Here is a 22,386-nt window from a genome sequence, read left to right as displayed (position 1 = left end):
CATCCGAGCTTCATTTTTCTGGCTTATGATATCATCTAAACCCCCTCAGAGTAAATTACAGCCTTATGAATCTCTCCCAATCCATCTATAATTGGATATAGGAGACCTAATAACTGTTAAGGGGGACAATACAATAGGATACTTTTGTGCAGTCAATTTTACAGACAATCCTCTCTTCACTCTAATCTTCCTCACTTCACATGTACCACCAAGTGCTAGGACATGTATTGCAGGTCAGGAAGATTATATATAATTCACCATGCAGTGGAAAGAGGATGTGAACAAAGGAATAAAAATGGTGCAATGAAACAGATAATGTACAGTACAAAGCACAGGCAGCAAGCAGCATTATTCAATGAACTTGAATTTCTGGAATCATAAACTATAAAGAAAAAGCTATGAATTTATTGGGATTTTTTTTTAAAAAGAGGATTGTGCATAATACAGCAAAACTATTGCTGTGTTGTGACCGACTGCTGAGAAATACCTATGCCTTGACAGACTTAACGCAAATGGATCAGAAAATTCAGCCCCAGGAGTTAATTATTTTTTAAAATTATGTACTATAAAGGTTTGCAGGCAAAGGAAAATATTTTCTTACACTAAGAGATAAACTCTATCACAGTGGTTCAGTCTGCAGCACGCGTCCCTGAGTCAGAAGGTCATGAGTTGAAGCCCAAAACCCGGAGTTAAGCACATAATCTACGCTGACACTTCAAAACAGTACTGCAAGACTACTACGTTGTCATAGGTGCCATCCTTCAGATGAGTGTTAAACAAAGTACCTTTCTATCTGCTCCAGTGGTTCAAGTGAATGTTAAGGATCCCGTAGGACTACTTGAGGAAGACAGGGAGTGGCCTCGACCAACAGCACCAAGAACAGATTGCCTCTCCCAACTGGCCATTATTTACATGTGAGCCTTGACAGTGAGTGCTGGCAATCTAGTTGACTACGGGATTTCACGTCGCTCCTGTCCTCACCCAACATCCACACGTACGAAATTCCAGCAAGGTGAGCAGGAGTGGGAACCCTACCTGATTTACCCAAGGAAGTTAAGGCTAATTGTAGCATTCCTAGAATCAACCCAGTTGAGATCAGCTAATTCAGTATAGACCAGGAACTGAACCTAGGACTTTCCCCAACTGTGTAGTTCAGTTACTTATAGTGTAAGCCTACTGAGCCATTTGGGGAGCCCATTGTACAGTTCTGTCCCTCCTGTGCTTTTTCTCTGCTTCTCCTGCCAAGCAATGGTATATACATGTAACATGGCAGAATGATTACAAAACCTACCAAATGTTAAGTCCATATATCAGTAATGAAAGATGTAGACAGCAGAAGGCCAGGATTTTTTAAATGGTGACAATCAATAATAGAAAGCATTTTTCATCCATGTTGTGCAGTGCACAGCCTGGCAATGTGGTTTCAGTAGGCAATAGTCTATATAGGCACTTTTGCATTACAGGCATGCAGTTGACTGCAGATACTTGGCTGTCCCTCTGTTGACAGTATCAAAAGATACTGTCAACAAGCCCAGGTTGCAGGAACCAATGGCAGTATGGGTCTGCAAATGTGCCGTTTGATTAAGGTTGCCTCTTGGAGTAAATACAAGGAGCTGGTTCACAGGGTTTGCATTCTGGGTCTCTATTGTACACATCTACCATGACAACCTTGTGACACGGTGTGTAAGGGGCGGAAGAATGGTCCACAGAAGTCGCTCTCCCAAAACAGGAGCAAAAACTCAGTAAGTGTAAAATGCCTTTTAGCCAGGTCTAAATTCCTGTTTTCATTTGCTGAAAGATCAGATTTGTGTCTTTGATCAAAGTGGCTTGTTTCCTTGATTTAATCATCAGTTTTTTTCATTTAATGTAAAATAACTGATTTATTTTAATATGTAGATCAACACAGACATGAGGAGCACTAACTTAAATAAAGTGAGAGGCACAGATTTACTTAGTACTCAATTATTTGTTTTTCAATATTTTTTATTTACTAAGACAGGAAACTCATTAGTTATATTTATATTCACAATTAAATACTAAGACGATTTAGTCTGTAAATGTCTCGTCTGAGTGGTGCACAAGGCCTGCATGATCAGAATATAGAGGTGTAGGTTTCGAATCATGTAAGGTCCGTTTACAGGCCTTATCCATTCATTAACAATGCAGACAACTCTAGAAAATCCTAAAATTGTAAGAATCTCACTGGCTTCCCTCACTGCTGTCACTTTGAGTTCTACTGCATGCTGACCTGAATTAATTGGCAATAAGTGAGGTAATTGGCAATAAGTGGGTAACACGCCCAGTGAAATCGGGGGGCTCCGCACGGAATCGCAGGCTAATTGGAGCCACTTACCTGTGCTTCCGGGTTTCGCGCTGGAAAGCTGTGCAGCGGGCGGACTGCGCATGCGCAGCATAGGCTGTCAGCTGGAGGAGCCCTATTTAAAGGGGCAATCCTCCACTCACTGATGCTGCAGGAAAAAGGAGGTCACCTGTACCACCAACATATCGCGCACCTGCATACAGTGCAGGAGGCGCTTCAATGACCTAAGTAGGTCAGCCGAAGTGAGTACACTTACTCATTCCCCTACACTCCAACTGCCACATCACCGCCCCCACCCCACATCTCCTTCTGCACTGCCAACATTACTCTATCACATCACTCCTCACACCCACTCAAAGCTCATCCTCATCTTACCTGCACTTACTCACCTCGCCAGTACTCATCCCGCCACTACCACTCAACCCAATCCTCATACAATCTCATGGCTCTCTCTCATACTCACCCTCTCATGCATCTCTTTCACGGTCAGCCTCACTCAACCTGCCAGTACCTGTGCTGCAGCCACAGGGCATGCATCACATATGTGCAGTAGGAAGCGTAAGGCAAACGTGTCGTGAGCATGAAGGGGATGCACAAGGGTGTTTGAGGGTTTGTCATGGTTTTTACTTATATTTAATTTCTGAGCAACTCATTACATATTATATTGGCACCACTCCTGCCACGTCTTTGCAAATCTTGTCTGGTTTGTGCAATAGTGCCCTTTCCTGAGGATCACTATGAAGACCCACAACTGATGCCACCCATTGTGTCACTGCAGAGTGGGTGTAGGTGTATTTGCAGGGCTCTTTTGTGCAGACGACTGAGACACGTCAGCAATGTCCCCGGTGGCACCCTGGAAGGATGCGGAGGGGAAGTTGTTGAGGGCAGTGGTGACTTTGACAGCGACAGGTAGGAAGATGGTGCTCGGGCCAGCCGGGAGCAGCTCAGCATTAAGGAGGCTGCAGATGTCCATGACTACATGTCGAGTGACTCTGAGCCCCCGTGTGCACTGCTGCTCAGAGAGGTCCAGGAAGCTGAGCCTTGGTCTGTAGATTTATGGCGAGGGTAGTGCCTTCCGCGACGCATCTCTCTCTGTCTTTGCCCTCCCTCCTGCTGTGCAGGTGGATGTGTCACAGCACTGTGTTGTGGGGCTCCACGTGTCAGAGGTGGACAGCGTGGCCAGCGAGGCTGGGGATGCTGTTCGTCCTCCAAGAAGGTCATGATTCCAGCTACGGCGGCCCCCATCCGGAAGATGTACATTTGAGGGGGTCCGCAAGGTAGGTAAATGTGTCTGGACACCGAGGTAAGTGTGCAAGTTGGTGAATTTTATTGTTAGGGAGGAGGGTGGTGGAGGCCAAACTTTGTCCAAAGTGACAGCGTGGCCTCCTGCAATGAGTGAGGGTCTCCCCCCGCCCCCCGCCCTCCCTCTCCACCTGTCAAATGGACCTTTGCAGCTGCCACAGGCTGATGGCTGCAACACGTCCATTTCAACTGGGAGTGTTTTCCCTAGTACAGGAAACAGTCCCAATTGTTTGGAAAATCCCACTCCTCCTAAAATATCATGTTAATCAGGTCTCTAAACAACCAGAAGTAACTAAATGATTACCTTAAGAGGCACCCCGCCGGTTTTAATTGTCGGCGGGAGTCCCACAAGCGGGGGCTGCGCGCGCATGTCAGCGCGTCACTGGGGAACCCGGAAGTGGGTGGGTTGGAGCCGGGCTCCAGACCTGCCCTGGGAATCCCCGATTTTCGCAGCCCCCCCCGCCACGAACGCACCCGCTCGGGGGTACGAAAATCGAGCCCGTGATGTTCCCACCATCAGCTGAACTCCCAAGTATAAATAACCTGAACTCTATCGTATGCTCATGGAAATGTCTGAATCAGCGATAGGTTAAGATCTCCTATTGCAGCAAGCTAAACACGTGGAGCTGCCCCTACCCATCTGCACTACTTTGACGACTGGCTCTCCGTATTTCCCATTAGAGCCCGGGCAGCCTGCGCAGACAACAAAACGTAAGGGGTTAACCGGCGCACAGAGGTCGTAGTCTCCCAAGGGAGGAATGGGGAAAAAAAAAAGGTAAAGCAAAAACCCCTCAAGTTAGAAATTCAATCCAAGACTAAAATAAAAATAACTAATAGGGCCAAACAAAACCCGCTGATCTGGATCATACACAGATATCATTGCTTCAATTGCAACATGGCCATAGAATAATAGATACAAATCAAAGTTATGAATAATTCACAACGAAATTAAATCATTGTATGAACTCCATTTCTTTTTAGTAAAAATACTATAACAAGTGCAGCATTTCAAAGCCTGTGGTGGAAAGGTTTTTGTGATGTTGATGAACATTTTGGTCACACGGTGGCACTATTCATCACAATGTCTGCTGCTTCACTATTCAATCTTGCGATCGTTCAGCATTCTGCAAGATCCTACACACTAAAAAGAAAACCTTGTTAAAAAGGTTATGCTTTTGGTATCCTACAGAATGAGTAGTCTAGGACTTTTGTAATGGTTACCAGATCACCAATGTTTTAGATTAGGATAAGAAAAACGTATCCATGGGGGATAAATACAAATTAAACAACGACAACTACTTGCATTTATATAATGCCTTTAACGTAGTAAAACATCCCAAGACACTTCACGGGAGCGTTATCAGACAAAATTTTACACTGAGCCACATAAGGAGAAGAAGTGGGTATTAAGGAGCGTCTTAAAGGAGGAGAGAGGCGGAGGGGTTTAGGGAGAGAATTCCAGAGCTTAGGGCCTAGGCATCTGAAGGCACAGCCGCCAATGGTGGAGCGATTAAAGTCAGGGATGCGCAGGAGGCCAGAATTAGAGCAGCATAGAGATCTCAAAGGGTTGTAGGGCTGGAGGAGGTTACAGAGATAGGGAGGCACGAGGCCATAAGAGGGATTTGAAAACAAGGATGCGAATTTTAAAATTAAAAATTTTAAACTTGGATGGGTGCAAATTACTTTTAGAGGGTTCATGTTCCTCTTCGCTGTGCTTGGGAATGCTCGGTTCCCAGGCAAAGCAAAGAGGAAATGGGGCAGAGACCCTTTGTATTAGGGCCCCATCCCTGCTGGTCTGCCCCAGGACTTCCAGAAGGTCCTACAGTTGGTGAGACAGATCCTGCACATGGAGTATGTGTAGGTGCAGCGAAACAATGCATTCTCAACCCTTACACCTCACTTTCCTCCGACTGCATCCGTGTGGTGTCCAAACAAGGGGATGGCCCAAAGGCGGCGATGGTGAGGCCTGCGCCAGGGCCTTCCACAGACTAAGGGGTCTGCAGAGTTCCCAGGAGTAGCCCGAAGATCAATGAGAGCAGACGGCTGGCAAGTTATTTCCCGCCCACCCACAGCACAACCTCTGAGACTTCTGGCTAATACTCCCAGCAGACCCTGATGCCAGTGACCAGGAGTGTCAGGCCTGCAGCTACAACTGTTTCTACCCCCCCTCCCCCACCCCACCTACTCCCGAGCCAAGTGCAAAGTTCTGCCAGAGTATGGGCACACAGGACATGCAAACAGCCCGGGCCAGGAAATCCAGCAGATTCCGCCACTCATGGGCACATCGCACTTCCAGTGGGAGCCCCGAGAAATAAATCAGCCCTAATACCTAATGTGGTCACATTAGCGTACCTCACACTACTGATACAGGTGAAAGGTCAATGGTAAGGTACAGCTGTAGTGCACACAGAGACTGCAAAAATAAATCAAAATGTCACCAGTTTCCATATAAATGGAGGTTAGGTGGTCAGTGATGAATCATCCTGTTGCATGCTCATGTTTAAGTTATTAGATTGACAGCACTATAGTATTGTTTATTATAAGTTGGCTCCTGGTCCAGCAACACCTCAAATTTAAAGTTCTCATCCTTGTTTTCAAATCCCTCCATGGCCTCGACCCTCCCAATCTCTGCAAACCTCCTCCAGCCTTACAACCCTCAGAGAACTCTGTGTTTCTCCAATTCTGGCCTCTTGTGCATCCCAGGTTTCCTTCGCCCCTCTGTTGGTGGCCATGCCTTCAGCTGTCTAAGCCCGAAGTTCTGGAATTCCTGCCTAAATCTCTCCACCTCCTTTAAATCGCTCCTTAAAACCTACCCCTTTGACAAAGCTTTTGGTCACCTGTCTTAATATCTCGTGGCTCAGTGTCAAAATTTGTCTGATAACACTTCTGTGGTGCTTGGAGATGTTTTACTACATTAAAAGGCACTATATAAGTGCAAGTTGTTGGTGTTGTTACCAGTCTGCAGATCTTGTTTACGACAAAATCCTGGTGGCATCAAAGTATTGTTTGAAGAATCTCATACACAAATTACGCCTGCTCCCTTAGCTATGTCTTTGATGCACTTATCCCCACCGAGTCACTCACAGTCTACCACCCCTACTGCTTCCTTTGGCAGTTTTCTCCTCCGTACCTCAACTCTGAGGGCCACAGACTGGCCTGGCCATCCAACACTAGATCTGGTTGGACCACCCAGCAATACTGCTCTTCCTGTCAGTGGCCAAATACCCCTACTACCCCCAGGATCCTGAAGTGTGCAACAACTTGCATTTATCTAATGCCTTTAATGTAGAAAGAAGTCATAACGCACCTCAGAGAAAGAAGGGGACCGATGTCTAGCATTGGTGGGGGAAATTAAGAGAGGTGACTGAAAGCTTTTACAGCTGTTTTTAAAGGCAGAGTGATAGGTAGAGCGTTTTAGGCAGCCGATTTATTACTCAGTGGAATTCTTTTGTTCATTGCTTGAATATTGGGTTTGAAAGAGTTGCACACAGTTTTCACACTCTTAAAAGTTCTGCCTGGTGGAAGGCAATGAAGGCACAGATCGTGGCTGTCAGTAAATAAGAAGGCAATTTTCAGAATTTGAAATCTGCTGATGGCATGGGCCTCAAAAATATTTTGATAAATATTTTTGATTAAGAAATAAAATGATCCAGAGCTGGATGTATGACAACACTGAGACTCTACCAAATCAACTCACGGACAATGTCATCTCACAACAACCCTTATTGCTACTCACAAACCCAATAATGGTCCTCAAAATGGACTTGAAGAACTTTACTTATGAGAAAGCAACAATTAAGACACTGTTGCTGATGACGGGCAGAAAAAAAAATAGGAATTGGCAGCATGGGTAATAGAGGGGGAGGGCAAGAATCACATGGCTTTCATGAGGCTACTGCACATTAAACTGTTCAAAGTACCATGACCCAGGCAGTTTAACATCTTTGAACCTTTCCAACCATATATGGAAGATAAACAAATGAGGAACACTAGCACTTGGAAACATAGTAACTGGAGCAGGCCATTCAGCCCCTCGAGCCTGTTCCGTCTGTAGGAGCACAATCCTATAATATCTATTTACATAAAGTGTGGCAGAGAAAGTGTTCAGCTGTTAGCAAAAGATTTTGGAACGGACTGAAATTTTTGACCATCACAGTCAATTTTATACTTTATAAACTAGTCACAACACATTTTAATAAATCAGTCTTTCAATGGTTCATATTTGCAGTGAAAGAATAAAACAGTTTATCTAGAACTCACTTCCTTTCTATTAACACTTTAGTCATCATAGGAAGGAACTTATCAAGCTGTATATACCCTGTGGGTTCTTCTTCTTCCACCTTTAAACACAAATTGCAAAACAGAATTACAGTAACAACCAGCTCAAGGTACGCCAATATCTAATTTTCATCAGTCTGCCTCTAGAAACTAGTGACTTACAATTACAATATTGCTTTTGCTGACAAGTTATCAATCAAGGCCAAAAGGTTTAGGGTGAACATCGTTCTATTCAAAATAACCTACAGTATATTTGCTGTATGTCAAAATAATCAAGATCGTTAAAACATAAAATTCTTAAATAAAATGCTATTTTTAAATTGATACTAGATTCAAAAAACTGAAGATTGGCTACCAAGAGCCTAAAATAAAAGTTTGTATTGTTTCCATAGCTTGTAGCATCTTCTGTTGTTGTATCATATTGTAATGCCCAATCTTGAGAAAGTATTATTTCATATTTACAACACAAGTTATATAGAGATTGTCTAGAAGTTGACCTTTTATTTTATGATGTGGAGATGCCGGTGATGGACTGGGGTTGACAATTGTAAACAATTTTACAACACCAAGTTATAGTCCAACAAATTTATTTTAAATTCCACAAGCTTTCGGAGGCTTCCTCCTTCCTCAGGTGAACGGTGTGGAAATGAAATTTTCGAATCCTTCGCATTTGAAAATCACAGAACAATGCCTGGTGACTACTGCCCGTTGCCAAGGCAATCACAGTGAGCAGACAGAAAGGTGTCACCTAAAAGGCCACCGAATATACAAACCCCCAAAAAAAGAGAGAGAAAAGGAAGGCAGTCAATGACCCGTTATATTAAAAACAGATAACATTTGTTCGCTGGTGAGGTTACGTGTAGTGTGACATGAACCCAAGATCCCGGTTGAGGCCGTCCTCATGGGTGCGGAACTTGGCTATCAATTTCTGCTCGACGATTTTGCGTTGTCGTGTGTCTCGAAGGCCGCCTTGGAGTATGCTTACCCGAAGGTCGGTGGCTGAATGTCCATGACTGCTGAAGTGTTCCCCGACAGGGAGAGAACCCTCCTGTTTGGAGATTGTTGCACGGTGTCCGTTCATCCGTTGTCGCAGCGTCTGCATGGTCTCGCCAATGTACCATGCTCTGGGGCATCCTTTCCTGCAACGTATGAGGTAGACAACGTTGGCCGAGTCACAGGAGTATGAACCGTGCACCTGGTGGGTGGTGTCCTCTCGTGTGATGGTGGTATCTGTGTCGATGATCTGGCATGTCTTGCAGAGGTTACCGTGGCAGGGTTGTGTGGTGTCGTGGGTAATTTGCTGCGAACGATGGTTTGTTTGAGGTTGGGTGGCTGTTTAAAGGTGAGTAGTGGAGGTGTGGGGATGGCCATAGCGAGGTGTTAGTCATCATTGATGACATGTTGAAGGCTGCGGAGAACATGGCGTAGTTTCTCCGCTCCGGGGAAGTAGTGGACGACGAAGGGTACTCTGTTGGTTGCGTCCCGTGTTAGTCTTCTGAGGAGGTCTACGCGATTTTTCGCTGTGGCCTGTCGGAACGGTCGATCGATGAGTCGAGCATCATATCCCGTTCTTACTAGGGCGCCTTTCAGCGTCTGTAGGTGTCCATTGCGTTCCTCCTCGTCTGAGCAGACCCTGTGTATTCGCAGGGCCTGTCCATAGGGGATGGCCTCTTTGACGTGGTTAGGGTGGAAGCTGGAAAAGTGGAGCATCGTGAGGTTGTCTGTGGGCTTGCGGTAGAGTGAGGTGCTGAGGTGCCCGTTTTTGATGGAGATTCGTGTGTCCAAGAAAGAAACTGATTCTGAGGAGTAGTCCATGGTGAGCTTGATGGTGGGATGGAACTTGTTGATGTTATCGTGTAGTCTCTTTAGTGATTCCTCACCGTGGGTCCATAGAAAGAAAATGTCGTCGATGTATCTGGTGCATAGTGTTGGTTGGAGGTCCTGTGCAGTGAAGAAGTCCTGCTCGAACTTGTGCATGAAAATGTTGGCGTATTGGGGTGCGAATTTGGTCCCCATGGCTGTTCCGTGTGTTTGGGTAAAGAACTGGTTATTGAAGGTGAAGACATTGTGATCCAGGATGAAGCGGATGAGTTGTAGGATGGCGTCTGGAGATTGGCTGTTGTTGGTGTTGAGTATTGATGCTGTCGCAGCGATGCCGTCATCGTGGGGGATACTGGTGTAGAGTGCCGAGACGTCCATCGTGGTGAGAAGTGTTCCTGGTTCAACAGGTCCGTGGGTACTGAGTTTTTGTAGAAAGTCTGTAGTGTCGCGACAGAAGCTGGGGGTTCCCTGCACGATAGGTTTCAGGATGCCCTCGATGTATCCAGAGAGGTTCTCACACAGGGTTCCGTTGCCTGATACGATAGGACGTCCGGGTGTGTTGGCTTTGTGTATCTTTGGGAGGCAGTAGAAGTCTCCCACGCGGGGAGTACGTGGGATGAGAGTGCGTAGGATGTTTTGAAGGTCTGGATCGAAGGTCTTGATCAGTTTGTTGAGCTGATGGGTGTGTTCTTTGGTCGGGTCTGTGGGTAACCGTCTGTAGTGTTCCTGGTTGTCCAGTTGTCGGTATGCTTCTTTGCAATAGTCCGTTCTGTTCTGTAGGACGATGGCTCCTCCTTTGTCCGCTGGTTTGATGACGATGTTGCGGTTGGTCTTGAGAGCTTTGATGGCGTTGCATTGTGCTCGGGTGACATTCTGGACTGTCTTCCAAGTGCGGCTGATGAATCTGGCATAGACGCATTTCCTGACAGCTTGAGCATACATGTCAAGCTGAGGGCAGCAACCCTCTGGAGGGTCTGCTCAGACGAGGAGGAATGTGATGGACACCTACAGATGCTGAAAGACGCCCTAGTAAGAACGGGATATGATGCTCGACTCATCGATTGACAGTTCCGACGGGCCACAGCGAAAAATCGCGTAGACCTCCTCAGAAGACTAACACGGGACGCAACCAACAGAGTACCCTTCGTCGTCCACTACTTCCCCGGAGCGGAGAAACTACGCCATGTTCTCCGCAGCCTTCAACATGTCATCAATGATGACGAACACCTCGCTATGGCCATCCCCACACCTCCACTACTCGCCTTTAAACAGCCACCCAACCTCAAACAAACCATCGTTCGCAGCAAATTACCCAGCTTTCAGGAGAACAGCGTCCACGACACCACACAACCCTGCCACGGTAACCTCTGCAAGACATGCCAGATCATCGACACAGATACCACCATCACACGAGAGGACACCACCCACCAGGTGCACGGTTCATACTCCTGTGACTCGGCCAACGTTGTCTACCTCATACGTTGCAGGAAAGGATGCCCCAGAGCATGGTACATTGGCGAGACCATGCAGACGCTGCGACAACGGACGAACGGACACCGCGCAACAATCGCCAAACAGGAGGGTTCTCTCCCTGTCGGGGAACACTTCAGCAGTCATGGACATTCAGCCACCGACCTTCGGGTAAGCATATTCCAAGGCGGCCTTCGAGACACACGACAACGCAAAATCGTCGAGCAGAAATTGATAGCCAAGTTCCGCACCCATGAGGACGGCCTCAACCGGGATCTTGGGTTCATGTCACACTACACGTAACCCCACCAGTGAACAAATGTTATCTGTTTTTAATATAACGGGTCATTGACTGTTTTCCTTCTCTCTCTCTCTCTCTCTCTTTTTTTTTGGGGGTTTGTATATTCGGTGGCCTTTTAGGTGACACCTTTCTGTCTGCTCATTGTGATTTCCTTGGCAACGGGCAGTAATCACCAGGCATTGTTCTGTGATTTTCAAATGCGAAGGATTCGAAAATTTCATTTCCACACCGTTCACCTGAGGAAGGAGGAAGCCTCCGAAAGCTTGTGGAATTTAAAATAAATTTGTTGGACTATAACTTGGTGTTGTAAAATTGTTTACAATTTTATTTTATGAATCAACAATCTCATACAGAGCTGGAATAACCATCCTGAAGAGCTTTTCTTGTTATGTACGTGTTTGCACATTTCAGGGGTAAAATTGCTCAATGAAAAATTGGAGAATGTCTATTTTGCATTCTTCCATTATTCATTAAATGGGAAATTTCACTCCATTATAGAAAAGTACATGTGTTTTACTATATGAAGTGTGTGTTTAATATGATGTACAGTAAATACTTAAAGGTAGAAAACATGCATTTCATAATGTTGTAGGGTGTTTGTGATTGTTGTAGCTACAGGCTTTGAATTACAATGTCAGATTGCTGCCTCTCTCACTTCTTTTTACTGCTGGCCTATTAATGGCAATTGTAATTTTTTTCTTTTTTTAAAAAAAAAAGCATTGAACAGAATTAAACCATTTTTACAATAGCCCAAATTGGGGGAGGGAGAATTTCTTAAAGTAATACATAGGGAGGAACATTTTATGGTGTAACGCCTCCTGATTCACAAAAAGACTGTTGAAATATATTTCCCCCCTCTCTAGAAAAACATGTAATTTCCAATCAGGTAATTAACTTGGCATGGGGCACTTTGAACCAAATTGAAAAGTTAAAACTATCTCTGCCAGAGAGTACCCTTTCTCACGCTTGACGGTTTATATGGGAATAGCCTTCATGATGTATCCATCATTGGAACAGCTCCTTGAGGGGAGACCTAAAGTGGCAGGGCTCCATGAGTTGAAGGGGAAGAGCCAAAAAATCATTTAGGACATAAGTGGGTAGGATGCTAAGTTAATATATCTGTCATTTCTTGATGTGTTTGGGAAGAGATGATTCAAGTTGGTCAGGGGCAAGAACACCCACAAAATATTCGTTTTACAAGGCAGCAGTATTAGAAAATACAAATTCCAATTTGAATTAAAAAGCTCCAATATGCTGTTCTGGTGGCTCAGCAGGTTTATCCAGTGAGTAGCTGAGTCATACATTAGCTCCCGGTTAGCTAATCTAAACTAAACTGGGATTAGGGATGCTATAAATGGCCTTCCAGAAATGCATGTCAGAGTCTCAGTGTTACAGGTCCCAACCCATTTATTCCATGACATGAGCTGGTGCACACAGGGCAGAAACAGTAGGCAAATCGGTCTCTAGGTGCCTTTGTCTTCTCAAACCTGTACAAGACAATTTTAAATGTATTGGAAATAATACTAGTTAAATTTACTGTACCTCCGCTAACATTTCATGAAGCTCTGCTTCACTTGGACAACAGCCCAGAGATCTAATAATTGTGCCAATTTCCCTGCATATAAAAGATAAACAATTAGCAGTGCAATTTACAGATGGATTTCATAAATAAGCATACAATATATAAACAACTTATTTATATAACGCCTTTAACATAGAAAGGCGTCTCAAGGTGCTTCAAATAGCAGTATTTTAAATGTGGAGTCAAAATTTATATCAAAAGCCACGATAGTTATGGTCAAGCATTTTGTAAATCATGTGGACCTCTAGATTAGATGGCAGTCTAGAAAAAGCAACTGGTTAGTTTTTCAAAATAACTAGTTGATTTTCTATGACGTTGCTCACAGACAAAACTGAAAAGTCTCTTTCTTGCTGTAACTGCCACTCTTCTTGTGCTTCACTCTCTAGTTCTTTCTCTCCACCTGCCCTGTCTGTGTTTTTATCCCACGCTCTCTCTATGGCTCTCGCACACTGTCACTGTCATCTCTATATCTCTGTATTTATCTCCAACTCTTTTTTGTATTTTGTGACTCCTTCTATGTTAAGTACATATAAGAACAAAAGAAATAGGAGCAGGAGTAGGCCATACGGCTCCTCGAGCCTGCTCCGCCATTCAATCAGCTCATGGCTGACCTTCAACCTCAACTCCACTTTCCCGCCCGATCCCCATATCCCTTGACTCCCCTAGAGTCCAAAAATCTATCCATCTCAGCCTTGAATATATTCAATGACTCAGCATCCACAGCCCTCTGGGGGCTGCTCTGTGGGTCTTTCTTTCTCTGTATCCTTTTTCTCACATTTTTTCTTACCGATCCGTTCAGTTTGTACCTTTAACCATTTCTGAAGCACAGAGCATGCAATAAAATGGCAGCCAAAGTCTCAGAGGTGGGTACTGCATAGGAGGAGGCTGGGGCCTGAGAGGAGGGAGACAACTGGAAGCTTCAATAGAACACATGGGTAAAAGGTGAACTGTAGTCCAATGTATGGGCTGAGAGGGAGCAGAGAAGTGGGGCTCAAAACGGAGCAGAGTTGGGTTGCAGTCTGGAAAGGAGTACAAGAGTGGAACTTGCTTGGGAGGGAACAGACAGCCCAAAATGGAAAAGTGGTCAATGTCTGCAATGCAAGTCTACAGTGGGCTGGATGGTTTCCAGAGCGGCGGTCCTGACTGGTACTGATATGTCCAGGATCCCAAACCAACACACATGGATGAGAGAAGCTGGTGGCTCAGGCCTGGAATTGAGGGAAAGGAGGCTGGAGTCTAGGATGAGATGGGATGGTATACAGCGATGGAGGCTTAAATGGATAGGAAGTAGCAGGTTCAGGCCAATAGGAAGCGAGAATTGGGAGAATAGTGGCTGAAAGAGGGGTAGGGACGCAGTGGGGTCTGAAGCTGGAGCTGGAAGAGAACTTGGGGGGTGGGGGGGTGCAGTGGGGAAGGTAGTAATATCCAAGACTGGGGCTGGGAGGGAAGAAAGCTAAGCTAACTGGGAGGCAGCAGGTTCCAGAGTACAAACATCATCATGCAACAGCAACATGGAGTGCACTGACACTTGGTGGCCAGATTGATAACTGCTGTTAGCACAAAGACTGGCCCACATGCAGTCAATTTAAATATTATTAAATATCCTGTGTCTGTAATAATGTAGTGGATCTCTACCAATGGTGATTGGTCCATTCTAATCACGTGGCAGCATGGACCAGATTTTTTTTTGGTGGGGGGGTGGTGGGAACTTCAACCCGTTTTCAGATGCCATGATAGCAGGATTAGTTCTGAGCCTTGAGGTCCTGGCAGCTCAGTGGGGAGGTTGCAGGATTACAAGAGAGTCTGCACTTTCAGAGTAGCCATGCATGAGGCAGCACAGAACCAGGGAGCGCAGCATGGAAGAACAGAATGAAATAGAAAGCTAACAGTAGCAACAGCAGTGGGGTATGGACCCAGGGAGGGCAGTGAGAGCTGGGCTGGAAGGGTGTGAAGCCTTGCTAAAACTACTGTGGCGGAGGATGCAGAGCTCGAAGTACTTGGGATGAGCCTTCATGGAAGGGACGGAGTGAAGTTCGGGATACTTGGAGTGGCCTTCATGGGAGGAATGAATTGTGGAACTGGGGCACTTGAATGAGCCTGGGAGGGAGCAGAGCAATGTAAACATCCAGGAGCAAGGAAAACGACTAGAATACCTGGATGGAGGATCACCAGGTGGGAGAAATAGTATCATGGTCACCGAAAACAGGTTGAAATCCCACCCCCACAACAATCTGATTTGATCCATCCTAGCCAAGTGAGTGCATGGATCAACTGACAAAGTTAGAGGTTCGCTACAATGTTAGAGACAATATTTTAATATAGAAGATGTGTACCATTTAAACTGTCTGTATGTGGATGAGTTTTTGTGCTGACAGCAGTTATCAATCTGGCCACCAAGTGTCAGTGCACTCCAAGTTACTGATGCATGACGACATTTGTACTTAGGAACCATAATGACATCATTTGAGCATGTTTAAACGAGAAAGTGTTTGCAATTAAATAGGTGATTCTATGTTCAGTATACAAAACAACCATCCTTTAAAAAGTTTTTTTTGATAAATTATTACCCTTTAGGATTTTACTTATTAGGGAAATTTTCTAAACTTTCAACTGCAGAGAAAATCTACCAAAAAACTTCTGGGGAGAAATTCAACTTACAGCTGCCCGTTCTGTGCCTGTAAAATGGGCGTTAGGCCTCCAAATTTCACATTATGATCTGTCCCGCCCGATCTGGACCAGAAAGGCGCCAGATGCCATATTGGCTTGGGTAGGTTTTTAGTTGTCCAGGGTGCCCACCTGAAACAGTGATGTGGAGATGCCGGTGATGGACTTGGGTGGACAAATGTAAGGAATCTTACAACACCAGGTTATAGTCCAACAGTTTTATTTGAAAATCACAAGCTTTCGGAGGCTTTCTCCTTCGTCACACACACCTGACGAAGGAGAAAGCCTCCGAAAGCTTGTGATTTTCAAATCAAACTGTTGGACTATAACCTGGTGTTGTAAGATTCCTTACATTTGTCCACCTGAAACAGGCGCAGGCAATTTCAATGAGTAAATTTCCTACGCCGCCTATAGGATCTCTATTATGAAATTCAAGTACGAATGGGTGTAACTTGCGCCCAGTTGTACCAGATCTTGGGCAGCCTGATGAGCAGTCCTTAAAAGGGACCGTTGGAGGCCGCTCAAAAAAAAAGCTGAAGAAATTTTCAGATTTTATTTTTGTGGGCCCAAGAGAAGCAGGAGTCCTCACATTTTGTGTGCAAGCCAAATCTATCCCCCTTTAATTTCTATGGGACAAAAAAGGAAGTTCTTCAATACAGGACAGGACTTGGAAGAATGATCAAAAGGTTTGGCTTGCCAGGAATTTGTGCGTCTTATCAAAAAAGAGAGACAAAGAGAAAACCTTGTAATTAACTATTTCCATGTGTTCAGTGATCATAGCAGCAGTTAAAAGACCCACTGAGGCCATACAGATAATGAACTTCCTTTGAAGTGAGACCACATGCTGCCTTGAAAAATAAGCTGCAACGTATAATGAGTAGCACAACACTGAACCAAGGCACTTAAATAGAGTGAGACCGTTTTTATGCCCCAGATTCTCATGGGTGATGGACAGAAATCAGCCAACAGTTTTACAGGTAAATGGTAATGAACACACACAGATAAGCGAGTCATGTCTGCAGGCACACAGTGCTGGATTTTGATGCATACTAGGTAGCTGCTGGTGTGTTCTTTATGGACTGTATACAAAATTGAGTTATTAAAATTATCCCTCATTATTGATCATATAAACACGTTCCCCGGTTACACTATTTTTTTTACAAGTCAGTTAGTTTGATACATTTGCAGGGCTACTCTATAAAATTATTATCCATTTCACAAGTGCAGAGAAGCTGGGCTCACATGAGACATTACACTACTACAGGGTTAATAATGCAGCACTTAAGGTTTGCTTATAGGCTGACTGTTGAAATCTCAATTGGCAAGTATTTACCAAAACTATGTATATCCAATTTTCTTTACTTCATACAACACGTGTTCCTTAACATAATGCAAGAAATGGTTGCCATATCACAATATGGAATACTAGGAACACAAAAAAACACAGCTGAATATAGTCTCGTGAGCAGCCAGGACTGTCTGTAACCATAGCAACTTCCTCCCAGTAACTGGCACCAAGGAGTCCGGGCATCTACAGCACAAACAACATCGCTTGTGCTGTACAGCTGATGGCTGCAAGCTGCAAACTACCTAGTCATTTGAAAGAAGAACACCACCCATTAAAACAAAGTCCTAAAAAGCAGCACACAGTCTGTCGATGTATTCTCTTCATAAAACAAACACACCAATTGTAAACGCACAAGCAATGGCAAATGCTCCATTCAGGGAATAAAGAATTCAGGACACCCTGTGCTTAAAACAATTCAAATATATTGTGCATACTGTCCATTGTGCCATCCTCTTCAGCCATACGCTCTTAGTTCAATGACTACACCTGTCTCAATCATCTATTTTATTGTATGTGCCAAGAACATGTCCAACTGCACTGCACAAGCATTTCAGTTCATGGACCTCTATTCTACACAGGAAGAAGATTAAAAACCCATTATGCAGGGCTCAAACTCCACTACAAATTTATGGCCCAAGCCACAATTAATTTCTGTAGCTGTGTAAATTGCAGCTTTGTTCTCAACGCCATGAACCCTCGTTTTAATAAATACAGTTCTAGGTCATTGACTAACCTGACATCCACAGTGTTGTTTGTCTCATGATCAAAAACAGCAAAAGCTTCTCTGATGTTCTTCTGGAGCTCTGCTATTAAAGCCTCTATAGTAAATGAAAATATGACAATTTCAGCATTTCTGGCTGGGCTACAGCAATGTGATGTATAACAACAACAACAATTATCACTTAACATAATAAAACATCCAAAGTGGGTGATATTGCCAGGTGGAAAAAGACAGTCTTGTTTGTGGGGTGGGAGCTCACCTCATGGTCAAAAGGACACCAAGGTTTCATACTTGGGTTGGGTTCAACCTGAGTGAGCAGCTGGTCACGGTGATGATATCAGGTTAGGGAGTGGAGCTTTTGGTTGCAGCTGCATAGGATAGCTTTAGTCTCGTCACCATTCATGAATAAAGCTCATTCACAATTTGATGTCGGATGAACAGCCAGATAAGCAGCTGGATAGCATGGTCATGGAGTCAAGGGGGGTGGTGGAGAGGTGGAGCTGGGTGTTGTCTGCACACATATAAAAGCTACCCCCACACCTAAGATACAGCATGTAAACTATTCAAAGGCGGCCAAGGACCTTGCAGCACACTCGAGGTAATCATATAGGAGTGGGAGGACAAGACATTACTGGCCACGTTGGATGAGGAAGAAGTGGAACTAAACAAGAGCAGTGCCACAGAGGTGGACCTCAGGGGAGAAGCAATAGAGAACAATAGATTAACTGACCATGTCCAGAGCCGCAGAGAGGTTGAGTAGGACAAGGGAGGGATTGTGCACCATGAATTGCAGTGGCGGATAATGATGCTGGGACTCACCATGGTACTCTTGGTGCTCCAGTCATGGTGAAAACCGGACTGAAGGGAATCAAACAGAGAGTGACATAAAAAATGGACACAAAGCTGGGTGGCGATGATATGATGAAGGACCTTGTAAAGAAAGGGATATTGTAAATCTGGATGAAGTTGGAGAGGATAGAAGGCTTTTGCAGAAGGGGGCAATGGCAGCAGTCTTGAAGGTTGATGGACAGAATCTAAATAAAGGAAGCCATTGATAATGTTGGCAAACTTTGGGACAAAGAAAGGTAGTCATGTGATTACGTTTTTTTGAAGAAGAGGCTAAATTAGAGGTTGATGATTATAAGATAGATGTTGTGCACCTTGATATCCAGAAAGTCTTCAATAAAGCGTTGCACAGAAGACTAATGGATAAGATTTTATCATGTGGGATTGGCAGTCAGATTTTATGCTGGACAGGAAATTGCTTAAAATCTCATAAGCAGAAGACAGCAACTGATGGGAGTAGATTCTGCATAAGGTGAGATTACAAGTAGAATCCTGTCGGGATTCTTGGGACGATTTCTGTTCACTGGCTTCATAATTGATTTGGAAGAGGGCATCATTGAAATATTTAGAAGTTGCATGTACTTGGATGTTGGGAATTTAATTCAAATAACTAGGATATGGACTGATTTCGATATGTCAGGAGAAAAAGCTCATTTGTGGCAGATGTCCTTCAACATGGATAAGTGCGGTGGTCTTCATTTGGGTCTGATAAACTACATTTTGTACACATATCTGGAGAGGTATCCGCTAAAGGTTGAGAAGCACGAGAGCGACCTGGGGATTATAGTAGATGAATCACTGAAGGTCCAAAAGCAAGGCAACAAGTCCATTAGGAAAGCAAGCAAGGTTTTGGGTTGTATTGCTAGGACAATACAATATAAAACTAAGAAAACCAAACTTAGGCTGCACAAGGCCTTGGTAAGGCTTCATTTGGAGTTTTAAGCCCAGTTTTAGTCCCCACATACGGCAGAGGATATGAAGAAGAATGAAATGACCAAGATTGTACACAGTATTGGAGCTCTTAACTAATCAGGATAGTATCAAAGAGTTGAGGCTTTCTTCAATAGAGAAATGCAGACTCAGGATTTATTTTTTTTAATTATTCTATTCAGTTGAATAAGTTATTTGAGGTGGATGAGAATGGGAAAACTGGGAGACATGAGCATAAAATGTATGTAAAGAATTAGCTTAGATGCTAGTAAGTATTTCTTTTTGCAGCTAGTTCTGCCTACCTCCACATCAGCGTATTTAGCAGGCACAAAACTGAGCTTACCATTCCTGTCTTTCTCTACCACAAGCTATCTGCGAAATGGGTTCAAGTTCGAGGTGTGTAGAATGCACAGCTTCAGTCTACTCAGCCCATCCAACTGCAGAATAATGATGGGGTGGGAATACTATCCCTCTGATTTTATTTTACAATTATTTTTAATTTGACAGTGTTAATAGAACCTGATGCCAATACAGTTATGGCCCTTTATGTTATTCCACACTTGACATCAATACTATTGAATACAGGAAAATAGTGCAATGGTTTTTTATGCCAACTTGCATGTTATAAAGTGAACACATATCATGGTTATGAACACAAGCGTGACAAAATAGTTTTAATTGCGACTTTGGAAGTGACACAGCTCTCTTCTTAAGCTTCCTGGCTCTGATTATTGTTCGAGAAAGTCAATGAAAATGAGCTAAACACTACCAATGAAAGAGGAGAGGGGATAAGATGGTTAAACTCAAAATATCAGAGTAAAATTCAACATTTCATGGCGCTGCTTTGTTAACACAAACATAAAAAATATGCACATTTAAATTAGTTACAAAAATAAAGTAACATTCACAAAATATTACTCAAAAAAATGGGTTTTTTTTTTACAAGCATACTACTAAAAGATGTGTTTTGTTTCCTACAAGAATAAACTTAAAGTTACAAATTCTATTTAACTGAAATAATAAATCAAAATAGTAAACATAAAACTGTGACTAGGCAAACTGGATTTTAAAATAACTAATTCGTGGTACTTTAAACACACTAATTTTTTACTCTTACTTACAGTCTGGGCAGAAATAAGACCATACTTTTCAACACCCACCCCCCCCCCCCCGCTTTTTTTTTGCTCACATGGAGCGAGTCTCTCTGATGTTGGTTTTAAAATATGTATTTCAGCGCATCTAGCTCTTCGAAATAAACACGGCTCCGTTCGTAATCTGACTCATTCTTTTAAATCATTAGACAGCTATCTCTTTTTAATTGTGTGTTTTAAACGATTTCTGTACAAACGCCATCCTCAATGTTGGCTTCTCCAACTGGGCATTGAGCAGGTCATTGACACCAGAGGTTTGGAAAGACCTTCCCCCCCCCCCTGCTCGTTTCCAGCCTTATCGTGGTGGGGAAAACGACGAGAATTAATCCTCGACCCTAAATGTTTACGTTGCTTTTTGCTTATTGAGAGGCTGCACAATTATTGTCCCGTTGTTTATCCAACATGCTTCTTACCTGCCGCTTCTTTGTCGTCGGCCATATTGTTTTGAACGGTTGCTAAGCTACGCCTCTCTCCCAGAGGCCTCCGCACCTTGACTCCAGGCACACTGTTGCTAAGGAGACGGTAAGGAAAGGAGGGGCGGGTGAGATGTCGGAGGTGCTACATAATCCTGTTTACATGTTTGACCCTTTATAACAAAGGTGTTATAACAAATATATCAGCTGCAAACCTTTTCACCTCTGTCTCCTCCTTTAAGACTCTGCTTAAAAACCTATTGACCAACCTTTGACCACCTGTCCTAATGTCTCTTTCTTCGGCTGGGTGTCAATTTTTGTCTGTTTACCATCCTGTGAAGCGCCTTGGGACGTTTTACTACGTTAAAGGTGCTAAGGCTTTTAACGTGACATCACCTCCCAGCTGCCTGTTCAGCACTCCCACAACTCCCTGTTCAAATCTGTGCAGCCTGGTTTCTGCCACATTCACAGCACCAAATCCACACTGGTCAAAGTCACCAATGATATCCTCTATCACTGGAACTGTGGTGTGCGTTTTCTCCCTCATTGTCCTCCTTCTCTGCTGCTTTCAACGTGGTTGATTACACCATCCTTCCTAACCACCTTTCTAGCAAGTAGCAGTTGGTGAATGGAGCTGCATGAGAGTTCGGTGAAGTGGGGGAAGGAGGTGCTGCTTTGCTTTTCCTAACTTTTTCCCCAGAGCGGCAGTGGGCCTGAGAGTAGAAGACTGAGATCGGGGAATAAAAGCAGCAGCAGACCTGCAAAAAGAGACAACTACTGTGCGACGTCACAGGTGAGGCAGGAGAGTCTGAGAGGTGAGCACAGTGTAAAAGGAGAGACCTAGAGCGGGAGGAGAGTCCGAGAGTCTAAGGCAAGTCATGGCAGCACAGCTCGCACCCGTGATATGCTCCTCCTGCACTATGTGGGAAGTCATGGACACTACCAGTGTCCCTGGCGACCATGTGTGCAGGAAGTGTGTCCAGCTGCGGCTACTGGCTAACCGTCTTTCGGAGCTGGAGCTGCGGGTGGATTCACTGTGGAGCATCCGCGATGCTGAGACTATCGTGGATAGCACGTTCAGTGAGGTGGTCACACCGCAGGTAAAGATTACGCAGGCAGAAAGGAAATGGGTGACCGCCAGGCAGAGTAAAAGGACTAGGCAGGTGGAGCAGGAGTCCCCTGGGGCCATCTCCTTCTCAAACAGATATTCTGCTTTAGATACTGTTGGGGGAGATGGCT

At 44.3% G+C, this 22,386-nt stretch overlaps 1 protein-coding gene across 2 annotated transcripts in view; it reads right to left on the bottom strand.

Annotated features, from left to right (window-relative positions):
• The window catches only part of efcab2 (EF-hand calcium binding domain 2), a 36,615-nt gene extending 15,389 nt beyond the window's left edge, over window positions 1–21,226 (bottom strand). For both annotated transcript variants that reach the window (XM_067988277.1, XM_067988278.1), the window contains exons 1-4: window positions 21,148–21,226; window positions 17,820–17,904; window positions 13,035–13,107; window positions 7,883–7,962 (exon numbers count right to left, since the gene is read on the bottom strand). In XM_067988277.1, coding sequence (XP_067844378.1) covers window positions 7,883–7,962; window positions 13,035–13,107; window positions 17,820–17,904; window positions 21,148–21,172 — 263 coding nt within the window. In that variant the 5' untranslated portion in view covers window positions 21,173–21,226. The remainder of the gene's footprint in view (window positions 1–7,882; window positions 7,963–13,034; window positions 13,108–17,819; window positions 17,905–21,147) is intronic.
• Between the last annotated feature and the right edge of the window lie 1,160 nt (window positions 21,227–22,386).

The sequence above is a fragment of the Heptranchias perlo genome, chromosome 8 (genome assembly GCF_035084215.1).
Source record: "Heptranchias perlo isolate sHepPer1 chromosome 8, sHepPer1.hap1, whole genome shotgun sequence".
Classification (NCBI taxonomy): Eukaryota; Metazoa; Chordata; class Chondrichthyes; order Hexanchiformes; family Hexanchidae; genus Heptranchias; species Heptranchias perlo.
This window is presented reverse-complemented; position numbering and strand designations above follow the sequence as displayed.